The 14045-nt window shown below is 41.4% G+C and overlaps 1 protein-coding gene across 1 annotated transcript in view; it reads right to left on the reverse strand.

Moving 5' to 3' along the window:
• LOC141075418 (venom factor-like) overlaps positions 1-14045 on the reverse strand; it is a 397441-nt gene that overhangs the window by 142129 nt on the left and 241267 nt on the right. Inside the window, exons 19-26 of the mRNA XM_073562451.1 lie at positions 10816-10904; positions 8172-8311; positions 7237-7449; positions 6661-6721; positions 5496-5582; positions 5203-5406; positions 5039-5114; positions 4795-4954 (exon numbers count right to left, since the gene is read on the reverse strand). Coding sequence (XP_073418552.1) covers positions 4795-4954; positions 5039-5114; positions 5203-5406; positions 5496-5582; positions 6661-6721; positions 7237-7449; positions 8172-8311; positions 10816-10904 — 1030 coding nt within the window. The remainder of the gene's footprint in view (positions 1-4794; positions 4955-5038; positions 5115-5202; positions 5407-5495; positions 5583-6660; positions 6722-7236; positions 7450-8171; positions 8312-10815; positions 10905-14045) is intronic.

Genomic DNA, 14045 nt, shown 5'->3' on the forward strand with positions numbered 1-14045 from the left:
TTCTAAATTTTGGAGGACTTTCTGTTCCAAGCTGGGAATTCAGTTGTCCTTCTCCTCTGCGTTTCACCCTCAGACCAATGGGCAGACAGAGAGAACAAACCAGACTTTGGAGTCTTATTTGAGATGTTTTATTTCTGCTGATCAGGATGATTGGGTTTCATTTTTGCCCTTGGCCGAATTTGCTTTCATCCTCGATTCTCTTCAGGGCAGGTGGAGTCTTCTGCCTGCCCAGGTGTTCACACTGTGGTGGAGAAAATGCACCAGATCTGGGACCAAGTGGTGTATAAGTTGTCTCTCTCCCAGGAAAAGGTCCAGCGGTTTTCCAACCGGCATAGGACAATTGGTCCCCGGTTTAAGGTGGGTGATATGGTTTGGTTGTCATCAAATAATATCTCTATGAAGGTGGTTTCTCCAAAGTTTAAACCTAGATTTATTGGACCTTACAAGATTTTGGAGATTCTTAATCCGGTCTCTTTTCGATTGGCTCTTCCTGTTACATTCAAGATCCATAACGTGTTTCATAAGTCTCGGTTAAAGAGGTTTGTTGAGCCAGTAGTTCCTGTGGTGGCACCTCCTGACCCTGTATTGGTTGAAGGTAATGTGGAATATGAGGTTGAGAAGATACTGGTTTCTCGTCTGGCTAGACGGAGACTCCAGTATTTGGTTAAGTGGAAGGGTTATGGCAAGGAGGATAAGTCTTGGGTCTCTGCATCTAATATTCATGCTGAAAGATAGGTTCGTGCTTTTCATCAGGCCCATCCTGATCGCCCTGGTGGCGTGGATGAGGGTTCGGTGACCCCTCCTCAAAGGGGAGGTACTGTTATGAGTTCATTTTCTCCTTCACCTTTGATGTCTGATGAACTCCCTCTGCTGGTGAAAGGAGGTAGTGAGATTGATTTGGATGGGAAGAACTTGTCATATGAACAGGTGGAGTGTGATTGGACATCCGGAATCTCTGAGTGGATATAAGGCAGCCGACACCCTGCAGGGTTGCTGGTGATCCTTTCTGCTCTGAGCTCTTGCATCCAGTTTAGTTCCTGTCTACTAAAACTAAGTTTTTGCCCTGCTATTATTCCATGAGATTTTGTCAGGTTTACTTAGTGTTTGTGTTCAGCCAGCCCTTGCTGGGACTGGCTGAATTCCATTTTTGTCTCTGATCAGTTGATCTCTTTGCTCTGTTTTCAGAATATACCTGAGTGCTGATATAGTGATTTAGACGGTTGGGACATTTTTGGTAGGGTTTTTGTAGATTGCAGCCAGCATCTTTTCTGTCCTGTCCTATCTAGTTAGTTGGGCCCCATCGTTTGCTCAGCCTGTCTTTCTGTCTGTGTTTGTGTTTTCATCTGCTTTTCACCGACAATACATGTTGGGGCCTGTCTATTGCTTTGGGGTCTGCTCTTGGGCAGTTTAGATTTCCCCTTTCTTCCTTTAGGCTTATTTAGTTCTCCGGCTTTGACAAGGAGTCTAGGACCACCGTAGGAACCCACCACGGCTACTGTTAGTTGCTGTGAATAGGATCAGGGGTCTGCAATCCGCTAGCTACTAACCTCTCCGGTTTTCTGGACTTAGCTTGTATTTTTGTTTTTTCCTCCTCCGGTGACTCATTCATAACAAGTAGCTGTGGAGCATTCCTACGATGCCCTAAACGATTCGTCACAGCCAGAGGACTAACTAAGCCTAAAGACAGAAAGATGAAATCTAAACTGCCCCGGAGCAGATCAGCAATAAAGCAACAAAGTTTACCCGTACAGGCCTCCAGACAAATGCACTATCAGGATGCAGTGGACCCATATAATTACGATAACACAGGTGCAAAAATACCAATGAAACAACCGCTCGCAGCCTACCAATACATGGAGGGGGCGGTTGCCTGGTATATTGATGCACAAAAAACTTGTATGCGGCGCTGTTCACACCATGGCCCGCACAGCATCCAGGCCAGCCCAGTAGTGACACCCTTCTATTAGCTCAGGCGGGCTGGCCCAGTACTATCAAAATGCATGCCATGGGGACAGACACCACAGTTTACAAGACCAAATGGGCCCGACTGCACCCTGAATAAAAAGTGCAAAAAACACATTTACAAAAAATGTGGAGTATTAGCTGATATTTTGGCCAAAATACGTAAGCCCGTAACCTGCGTCAAAGATCTCCACGTTTACGGGTACCTAACACTAAATACTAACACTAATAAAGCACGGCACAGAAAGAGGACTTAAAAATCCTCCAATAGCAGAAAACAGCAATAAAGCAACAAAGTTTACCCGTACAGGCCTCCAGACAAATGCACTATCAGGATGCAGTGGACCCATATAATAGTGCATTTGTGTCACTACTGGGCTGGCCTGGAAGCTGTGCGGGCCATGGTGTGAACAGCGCCGCATACAAGTTTTTTGTGCATCAATATACCAGGCAACCGCCCCCTCCATGTATTGATAGGCTGCGAGCGGTTGTTTCATTGGTATTTTTGCACCTGTGTTATCGTAATTATATGGGTCCACTGCATCCTGATAGTGCATTTGTCTGGAGGCCTGTACGGGTAAACTTTGTTGCTTTATTGCTGTTTTCTGCTATTGGAGGATTTTTAAGTTCTCTTTCTGTGCCGTGCTTTATTAGTGCCCGGAGCAGATCCCCAAAGGAATAGACAGCCCCCAAACAAAAATTGTCGGTGAGACAAGATGAGACACAAACATAGGCAGAGAACAGACTGAGCAAACGGTGGGGCCCAAGCTGTCTAGACAGGACAGGACAGAAAAGATACTGTCTGCAATCACGCACAAAACCCTGAAAAAGTCCAACACTTTTGATGTACAAAAAACCTAAGGTCACATGATCTCACCCCGCTAGATCAGCACTCCGGTATAAACTGGCAGCAAAGAAAAAGACATTAACATAACAGGGGACTGAACAGGCTGCAACATATGATGCAGGGCCCAGCGCTGCCCCCAGCAGGGAGCACGCTGAATCCTAGCAGCAAAACAGAAAGCATAAAAAAGACACAACCAGATTAGATGCATAGGATTAGCAAAAGAATCACTTAGCTGAACCATGCAGATCAGGCAGGGGACAAAAGAGCTCCAAATGCACACGGAGGAAATCACCAGCAACCTCCAATAGCAGCCAGCTCAATTATATGCTCCCAGCGAGTAATCCCAGGTTTCCAATTATCATCGTCAGGTGGGGAACTTCCATCCACCTGGCCAGCTCCACTACTCTCAGCAACCACCAGAGGGAGCTTTGGCTCAGAACTCCGAGCAAGAGAATTCACAACAAAACACCCTGTTGATAAACACCCGTGTCATCCCGTTGCGGTTGATGGACTCACATGAATTGGCCAATTTATGCGATAAGAACCTTCACTTTTGTAATTAATTTTTTACAATTTTTTTTTACTTTTTATTACTGTTTACTTAGCAATTATGACAGATTTTGTGTTTGCATATATATTAGTCTCTACAGAGTGCTGCACTATTCCCTGGCTGGTGCACTGGCTGGCAAGGATGCTAGCATCACCACTACAGATGGTGAACAACACAGGGAGAGAGACAACAACAAAACAGACAGAAAAAGGGAAAATAGTACTTCACACTGTCCCTGCTGTAAAGCACCACACAGCAGAGGATAAGGCACCAGTACGACAAACTCAACGAAAAGAGCAGATTCACCACTGAAACCAGAGAGCTCTTTACTTCTGACTGGCCATCATAGACTTCTATATCACTGACAGTCAGTTGGGTCATGTGACTTTTAAAGGATGTGGAAGTGGTCACCACCCACTAGAAACAAAGCCGCTATCAGCAAGGAAACTGACGTTAACCCTTGATGGCCCAAAAGGAAAAAAAGCTACATTTAAATTATAGCGGAACCAGAGCTGCACGAATCTAAAAATGAATCGTGACAATATGATCATTGGTGGCTGGGGTCAGATACTTCAGGTGAGTTGATAATTGGAAAAATGCAACCCATCCTTTTGCTAGATCACACTTGTCTTTGGCATTCATGGTGATCCGTGTGAATGATCTCCCTCTAATCAAGTTCATATCTAGGGAAAGTCCTTAATTTAAAAAACTTTACTCGCTGTGGACATGTTGAAATGTGAGGTATTTATATGAAGACTGTTACATCTCTGTCGTTGGGTATCCTGGGGACAGAGCTCTTTCCCTGTCTTTCACTCTATAGGAACCCTATCTAGCCCTGCTCTACAGATTACTTCTAATGGTGAAGACGCTTGGGCCACGTACCTTGCTGAGCTCCTGAATCTGCCCTTAGTCTATTCACTTCCCTCACCCAGGGAAGAGGGGAGTGGTAGTGTATGGATATACACCAACCAGACAAACAAGGGAATATGTACAGGGATAAAGGAAAATACCAATCATACGAATATGCACTCATAAACACCAGGCAGTGAATGATGAGGTTAAACCAAAGTAGTAAAAGATATGGATTAGCACACAACCAAAACCAAGCAACAGTCTCTAGATGAATCCACCAAATGACTCATTAAACAATAATACCCCTCCAACTCCTGATCCATGCAGCATAAAGCTAAAACTGACAATGACTACTTGCCAGAGGTGAGGATACATAGGAGAGGGGATTGGGCAACACTGCACAGTTGAGAGCATGAAAGCAAGCCAGAAGAGCTGGAAGAGCTAGAAGAAACCTTCAATGTTTAATATGAAAGCGAAGTGCTTCTAATACTGATTAGTAGTAGGTAAGCAGGAGTAGGACAAATTAGATGCTGCAGTCTTCTGACTCCTCTCTGTCTACATAAACCCATGACAATGCCCTTACCCTTGTGTATGCGTAGCTAATAGGAATGTTTTCATTGAACATGCCGTCAGGCTTCTGAACCACCAAGAGGAGCCACTTGACAGAACTACATAGAGTATCTTCATGAACATTTACAAAACTCTTAGCCATGGAAAAGACTTTGACAGCATAAGCGGTGAACCTAATGCAATAAAAGAAGACATGTATTATGAAAAATGGTTAAGTGGAGCCTAAAGCAAGGTCAAAAGAGAGAAGTTATATCTACCAGGTGCCAGTACTTGTTCCAGGAAATGATTGAAAAGATCCATCTGATTTACGATAACTGAGCTGATTGACATAACCTGGTATGACAAGGAGGAAAGGGCATGTTATGAAATGGCAACAACAGCACCAAAATAGACCTCATCCTGGAAATTAATATCATCTCACCTATGTTGATTTTTTGAATGGCCTCTGCCCTACGATGTGCTCCTATTCGGTCCCACTGGTTAGTTTTGTCAAGATAAGTTGTAGCTGTGACAACTGGAGTGAAGGATGCCATGTTTTGTTCTGCACAACCGGATGGTGTAACGATAAGATGGCTTAGACTGGCACCATCTATGGAATCTTCAATAAATTGAGCAATTGGAATTCCTACGGAAAGACAAAAAAAAATATAATATAAGAGAGGCCACCAGCTGACCTCTATATCTAAAAAGAATGGACATTTTTCATCCGCTTACCTTGTACATTGACAATAAGTCTGGTTGGGGAGTCTGGGACAATGTTCCTGTTTTCAAGTGAGGGCACCCGTATTGCATGTTCTCCACCTGAAAGCAACAAGAACATTAATATTCAGTAGAAGTTACTTACATTGTAGCCGTTGACCACCTATATGTTTCTGCATTGCTGTAAATCTTTGAAAGGAAGTCACCATCTGGGAGATTTATGTTACAATGGTAGGATATGTCATAAATGTCTAATATTTGCAGTCTCACTGCTTAGAGCTGCATCCATTTGGGAATGGGGTCATGGTGTGCTCTGCCAGTAATTGGGAGTGGCTGTACATTCACCCCTCTCTCCAATCATTTCTATTCAAGTTCTTTCCTTTAGCTATAGAACACTTATTGCATACTCTATTAAAATGTCATAAGTGCCCAATAGAGGACAACCCTTAGCTGTATGGTCGGACACGACCAGTACACAGTACGCAGCAGGGGCACATTTATAAGATTATCTCAGCTCAGATACATTTTTTTAAACATATCCAATTGTGAAAATTATTATTATTCCAAGATCTATTGATTAGAATGTACTTTTGTTCATTGTGAGAAAACACCTTTAAGGTTAGGTTCCCATGATGACTTTTTGGTGAGTTTTGATGTTGCGTATTTTCACTGTACAAAAGTCTCATGGCCACTGTGCTTTTGTTTCTGTGGTGCATTTTTGAGATCCGCAGCATGGCAATTTCTCTTGCGGGTACGCTGAGATTTATGTGCAGATTTTCTCCATAGACTTGCATTAGTTGTGTAAAATCCACTGATAAAAAAAAATGAATATTAAGTGGAAACACACTAAAACAATTGTCATATGTACATGCTTGTATCAATAAAGTCTTGTCAAAGCCAAATACCAGGAAGCATAAAAAAGCAGCTTTATTTAAAACATGATGTAACAAAAAGAGACAAAAATCAGAATGTCAAAAACTCTATAAAAAGCATGTAAAACGGCAATGAAAATAATGCAAGTAACTTAGCTAATAGGTGCAGAAATGGTGCAGGAAAACTGCAACCTCAAAAACTGACCAAATGTTCATTGTGAGAACTTAGCCTAAAAGTATTTTTTAAGGTAGTATTTTTCATTAATCACAGTTATAAAACTAAACACAATAAAATGAGGGGCACTTACTTCTCGCTACCGGGTCCAGTATTACTGAAGAAATAATTGCCGTCTTACGAATTCCTTCTGGCTAAAATAGATAAAACGTGTTTGTGGCTGTAAAATAACATCATTCATTTCCATAAAGTCTTAGAATTACTATTGAACAGTAGGTTCATTATCAGGATAGTTACTATGTGTATAGGAGTCTAATAGGGACAAGTTCAGAATATTAATTAGTTTTTAGGGCTTCTTCAGTCCAGAAGGATACAAAAATGTAGAAATGACTTAAAGGGAATCTGTCGGTAGGATCCACCCTCCTCAGCCGTCTATATGGGCGTGTAGGCCATAGGAAGCTGGATAAAATGATCCCTTGATATCTGCGATCTAAAGTCTTATTCCAGAGAAAGCTACATTTTTTTTTGTAAATGAGCTGTTAAGATCTATGGGCTGGACATAGATCTCCCTGAGACTCTGACTTCCTATGTCCTGATTGCCCATGTATGTGGCTTAGGAAGGTTGATCCTAAAAACAGATTCACTTTAACAGCCCATGGAAATTAATGAAATTAGTGACCCAATTTGTATAGCAGCAATACTCCCTTACCACGACTCTCAGTGACTTTTTGATACCATCGCCTCCAAATTCTCCGTAGACTGAAGCTTTCACCTGAACGTGATGTTGTCCTACGGTTAATGGCACAATGACAAATGGAACTACATACGATGAGGTTTCCTTCACTTTCACCACAACTGAGTAGGAGCTTCGGAGTGTAGAAGGACTGCAAAACTCAGGGTTGTGAGATAAGGTCACTCTCACCTATAATGAGACCAAAATAACATAAATTACCATAAGTTTTAGCAAAAGACATAAGATCGTATGCATCAACTTAGTAGGAGATTCCCACCCAATTTTTGGCACCAGCAGCTTTTAATGACCCTATGTCTTGCTCAAGGTAAAATTGAGTGCCACAAAGAAAAAGGTAATGGTAAATGAAGAACATCTTTTATGGTGAGGTCTACAAAGAATTCGTAAAGGGGTTCTCCAGTTTGGACAATCTTTAATCGTTAACAGGGTTTTTTGGCAATAGGCAAATATGAAATTAGTTGACTTTTTCTTCTAAGCTTATAACATAATTAGAGTTGGACGAATATCTTCGGTTCCCCGCTTATTCAGCAAGCTATAGCGCTTGCCGAATAAGCTACAGCGGGAACTCGGCTTCCTGGATCGCGCCGGGTGAACAGCTGATTGGTTAAGGATAGGAAAAAAGCCTATTTTTGACTTTGCGCTAAAGCCAAGAACCACGTGCGCTATTATAATTAATTTGATGCAATAGACGCCAGTGAAAATACCTAAAAGGCAAAAATGGAAAAGAGACTTTACAAACCCACAAATGATGAATTGGCCCAAAATTTACTTTACCAGCCTCACGAGCCCAAATGGCTTAGCCCTTGTGGACATAAGTGGGGATGTTTTTTTTATAAGAAAGCAGACAAAAAAAAAAACAAAACAAAAAAAATGGTTGATGTAAGTTCATTTACTTGTATTTCTTTTGATTCGTAATTGTAGATGATGGCTCGAATTTCAACCTGCTCATTTCTCACTGCAGAATATGGAAGTCTTAGATCAACGAAGAAAGTCTGGAAGGTCAGGATTTCATAGGGTTTAGCCACACATATACCTGTATCGATGGGACAAGAAAGATAAACAGATTCATTACATGAGATAAGGTTAAAGGTTAAGCAAATTCATATGCAGTGAATTGAATTCACCTTATTTTTAAAAAAAAAATCAGATTCTCTTGAATAGAAATTGTTGTGAGTTCATTTTCCCCTCCGTCTCTGAGGCCTGGTGAACTCCCTATCCTAGTGAAGGAAGGTAGTGAGCCTGATTATCAGGCACCTGAGACTAATGAAGACGATTGGCTGAGTGGAGTCTCTGACTGGATATAAGGCTGCCTACGCCCTTTCTGCCCTGTGGGTGATTTCTCTGTGGACTCTTGGACACCAGTCTGATTCCTGCTCTCCTAAAGCTAAGTTTTCTGCTTTGCCATTTGCATTTAGGATTTGTTTTTGTTTTTCTTGCTTTTTGGATTCTGCCACTCCCTGCTGGAGTGTGCAGTATTCCTTTGGCTCTGTCCTCTGAAAATACCTGAGTGCTGATTTAGTTTTGAAGCTTAGTTGCTTCAGGGCCATTTTTATATCAGCATGTTGGCTTTTGTCTCTGATAGGGTTTTGGCAGATTGCAGACAGCAGCCTTCCTATCCATTCCTATCTAGGTAGTTTTTGGGCCCCATCTTTGCTCACACTGTCTTTCTGTCTGTGTAAGTGTTTCCATCTTGCTTCACCGTCATTATATGTGGGGGGCTGCCTATTGCTTTGGGGTCTGCTCTGGGGCAGTTAGATTTCCCCTTTCCTTCTTTAGGCCTATGTATCTCTCCGGCTGTGATCGAGGGGTCTAGGTCATCGTAGGAACTCCCCACGGCTACTGCTAGTTGTGTTGTTAGGTTCAGGGGTCTGCAATCTGATAGTTGCCAACTTCTCCGGTTTTCTGGACTTAGCTAGCATTTCTGTTTTTGCCTCCTGCGGTGACTCAATCATAACAAGAAACTATTTTCTTATCCACTCCACTGGCAGCCAATTGGCCGCCATTGTTCTGAATTGGAGAGGGCTGGAAAATGGTTAAAATTTAACTAATAATACTCACCTTGCCACTCGACCCTAATTCCAGCAATTTGTTAATAGATGAACTTTTGATAAAATTACATTTTTTTTCTGCTGTGGATTTAGCAGTTCTATGAATGCTGAGCTCTGTATAACCCCGCCCACACCCCTGATTGGCAGCTTTTTGCCCATACACGGGGTAAACAGTAATCTGCCAATCAGTAGTGGGGGCGGGGTTATACAGAGCTCATGAATGTGGAGGACTAGATGGCGGCAGATTCACTAGTCCTATAGTGACAATCTCCTACTGATAAAACAGTGATTTTTATCAAAGCTATAGCAAGCAGTCCAGTAAATGACACATCACTGGAATCGGGGTCTCTTTTTCTGCATTACGATGCTCTCAGATTGGTTGGCAAAAATGTGGTGACAGATTTCCTGCTGAACGCTAAGGGGAGAAAATTAACTTTATTGGCTCCCCGCAGAGTTCCGGTTTCAGTCACCAGCTCTGAGTATACAGAGCAGGGGCATTAACTGTGCCCCCAGCTATGACTGACAGCCAGCCCCAATGCAGAGCGAGTGTCAGTCAGTGCCAGGGGTGCGGTTATAGCCGCCGCTCTGTATACTCAGAGCGGTGACTTAACCCTGGTGACTGAAGCCTGAATGCTGTGGGAAGAATAAAATTAGTTTTCTTCCGGGAGCGTTCGGTTAAGTTTGGGAGTGGGCAGCGAGCGCTTTATCAAGGCTATTTTTCTTACAATGTTTGTTACTTACATGGTGTCTATAACCTAAGGATTGAATTTCACCTAAATAGTTATCCTTTGTATTATGGCTGAATGTATTTGTTGTTATGAGAAAAATTGACATTGTAATAGTATCAATTTCAGAATAAAGTGTTTGGAAAAATGGGCAAACCCTACAGATACATACTATAGAAAATTCAGGAATATATATACAGTAATTGAGCCAATAGACAAGACACTTTTTTTTTAACTCTAGAAGACTCCTTTAGATCCTGCCACCAAGCATTATAAATGTTGTTTTATGTCAATGAGATATCTACGGGAGCCGCTGTCACTGATAGTCTTCACCACATGACACCGGCCAGGAAAAGAAAAACATATCTCTGACCATTAAACCCTTCTGATGCCACAATCAATGGCAATAATGTTGAGTCCATACAGTAAAAACAATTGGATATAAGTGGAAAAAATATACTGAGTTTTGAAGACCAAAATGGGATAGGGGAAGGCAAAGTCCGAGTCAAAAAACATCTTGTTCTTATAGGTAGGAAATCGTCATTGCAACTTTAGACTTTGTCTGGTCCTAGCAGAGTCACCAGCTAAAATGTAGGAAAATCTCGAATGACGGCACTGAAGGTCACTTAAGTCTTGGAAGTTTAACTGGCCGCTAAGAGAGAAGTCATAGGAGATCCAAAAACTCAATGATAAGGTACTCCAAGGCCAGAAAAGAACAAGTCAATATGTTTTAAGTGCCTTAGTCATCTACTTTTATATCTTACCTTTATTCTCTGATAGACTCACAGCCAGCAATTCCCATGTAGTGATAGAGTCCTTAAGATATGTGTTTGGCAAGACCTTTGTAGAGATACTGATGAGAGATAGATGTCATATTAAAAGGGTTCTTCACTTAAGACAAGCCTTACTTTTTAGGTTGGGTTCACATTACTTTTGAGCCACAAATTGGTGGCTCCATCAAGGCTTCCATATGAAGCCTTGAAAAACAGGCTTTGGATGAAACCATGGCTGGAACCATTCACTATAATAAGTCAGACAGAATAACTTAACACTTTCTTTAGTCTTCTATTTGGCAATTTCTGTCTTTTGTAAGCAGGCATAAAAGAAGGGTAGATGGATAACCTCCAACAGCTTTGAAGCTGTTGTAAAACATGTGTCTGGTCTGTTGGTGGGTGAGCTGATCATATCATGTTCTTGTGATTTCTTATGAGTATACTTTATGCAATCCCCTCTATAGATCCACTACTATTGAGCCTTACTTATTCTGGGGTACCTGCATTGCATTATTATATCATCAGAAATCCATTATACTTAAGTGCTCTATGTTTATTTTTATGGGCATTAATGAACTAACCCTATGGTAATTTATTTATATCTTGATATATTCATATATATACAGTGGGTACGGAAAGTATTCAGACGCCTTTACATTTTTCACTCTTTGTTTCATTGCAGCTATTTGGTAAATTCAAAAAAGTTCATTTTTTTCTCATTAATGTACACTCTGCACCACATCTTGACTGAGAAAAAACAGAAATGTAGAAATTTTTTCAAATTTATTAAAAAAGAAAAACTGAAATATCACATGGTCATAAGTATTCAGACCCTTTGCTCAGACACTCATATATAAGTCACATGCTGTCCATGTCCTTGTGATCCTCCTTGAGATGGTTCTACTCCTTCATTGGAGTCCAGCTTTGTTTCATTAAACTGAAAGGACTTGATTTGTAAAGGCGCACACCTATCTATATAAGACCTCACAGTGCATGCCAGACCAAATGATAATCATGAGGTCAAAGGAACTGGCCAAGGAGCTCAGAGACAGAATTGTGGCAAGGAACAGATCTGGCCAAGGTTACAAAAGAATTTCTGCAGTACTCAAGGTTCCATAAGAGCAAAGTGCCCTCCATAATCCTTAAATGTAAGAAGTTTGGGACCACCAGAAGTCTTCCTAGACCTGGCCGTCCAGCCAAACTGAGCAATCGTGGGAGAAGAGCCTTGGAGAGAGAGGTAAAGAAGAACCTCAAGATCACTGTGGCTGAGTTCCACAGATGCAGTAGGGAGATGGGAGAAAGTTCCACAAAGTCAACTATCACTGCAATCCTCCACCAGTGTGTCCTTTATGGCAGAGTGGCCCGACGGAAGCCTCTGCTCAGTGCCAGACACATGAAAGCCTGCATAGAGTTTGCTAAAAAACACATGAAGGACTCCCAGACTATGAGAAATAAGATTATCTGGTCTGATGAGACGAAGATAGAAATTTTTGGTGATAATTCTAAGATGTATGTGGAGAAAACCAGGCACTGCTCATCACCTGCCCAATACAATCCCAACAGTGAAACATGGTGGCGGCAGCATCATGCTATGGGGGTGTTTTTCAGGTGCAAGGACAGGACGACTGGTTGCAATTGAAGGAAACATGAATGCGGCCAATTACAGAGATATCCTGGATGAAAACCTCTTCCAGAGTGCTCTGGACCTCAGACTTGGCCAAAGGTTCACCTTTCAACAAGACAATGACCCTAAGCACACAGCTAAAATAGCAAAGAAGTGGCTTCAGAACAACTCTGACCATTCTTGACTGGCCCAGCCAGAGCCCTGACCTAAACCCAATTGAGCATCTCTGGAGAGACCTGAAAATGGCTGTCCACCAACGTTCACCATCCAGCCTGATGGAACTGCAGAGGATCTGCAAGGAAGAATGACAGAGGATCCCCAAACCCAGGTGTGAAAAACTTGTTGCATCATTCCCAAGAAGACTCATGGCTGTACTAGCTCAGAAGGTACTTCTACTCATTACTGAACAATGGATCTGAATACTTATGATCATGTGATATTTTAGTTTTTCTTTTTTAATAAATTTGCAAAAATTTCTACATTTCTGTTTTTTTCAGTCAAGATGGGGTGCAGAGTGTACATTAATGACAAAAAAATGAACTTTTTTGAATTTACCAAATGGCTGCAATGAAACAAAGAGTGAAAAAATTAAAGGTCTGAATATTTTCTGTACCCACTGTATATTCTTGATTATTTTCGACTAGCTCACCCATCAAGTGTCTTTGTTGTCTGACCCTACATTTTTGGCATCTGTTTTGATTATACTGTATTATTTTTTAAAAAATGTATTCAATAAAAGTATGGTTCTTAATAAATGTTGCACCTGGGTTCTGGCATCACTCTCTCTTTTTTTCCTTTTTCATATACTAATTCATGTGCCTCATGGGAACCTTATCTATATTGTAAAATAAAAATTTGGACTATTTGAGATTTATTTCATTTAACGATATGAGACAATCCTGGTAAATCCTTCGGTGAGATTTGAGTATGCCATCACAATTGCTTCCATAATACTTTCACTATATAAAAGACCTTTTAAACTGCTAAACTCCTGACTGCCATGCCAGGGCATCAGTTCAGAGAAAATCACTGCACACGTACAAGAAGCCAGGGCATCGACAGCCCAGAATGATGTCATGAAGAGTTTATGATCAAAGAAATAAGGCAGCACTCTGTAGCGCTATAGCTTGCAAGCATGAAATATAAAACTTGAATTGCATTACTGCACTAGAAATATGAAAAATTGAGAATGCTTAGCGCAAAATTGGCCAATTCATGTGTACTTGGCAGCCACGTTAAGGCGGTTCTCGCTCTCCAGGACCTAACCTAATGCCAATCGTCTCTTAGACAGTCTACATTTCTTCTGGGTACCTAGTGTGAATCCTCTCGTAGACTAAAGTCTATATCTCAATGGAGGGGTAGTGATCCTGTTGCAATTAAAAATGCCTGAGGCTAAGGGGAAAAATCTGTGGTTGGATGTGAAGGTCCGTTTTTTGATTATGAGGAGTTTATGGTCTTACAGATGTAGCTCCCTCTGTTGGAAAAACCATTAAGCAGCAGCAGTTAAGAAGTAAATCAGCTAAGAAAGAAATCCGTGATGATGGATATTAAAGCGGGTTGTTAGCTGTATAAAACAGTCAACACCCACTTGGGTGTA

The sequence above is a fragment of the Dendrobates tinctorius genome, unplaced genomic scaffold (assembly GCF_039654945.1).
Source record: "Dendrobates tinctorius isolate UK_male_01 unplaced genomic scaffold, ASM3965494v1 ptg000351l, whole genome shotgun sequence".
NCBI lineage: Eukaryota > Metazoa > Chordata > Amphibia > Anura > Dendrobatidae > Dendrobates > Dendrobates tinctorius.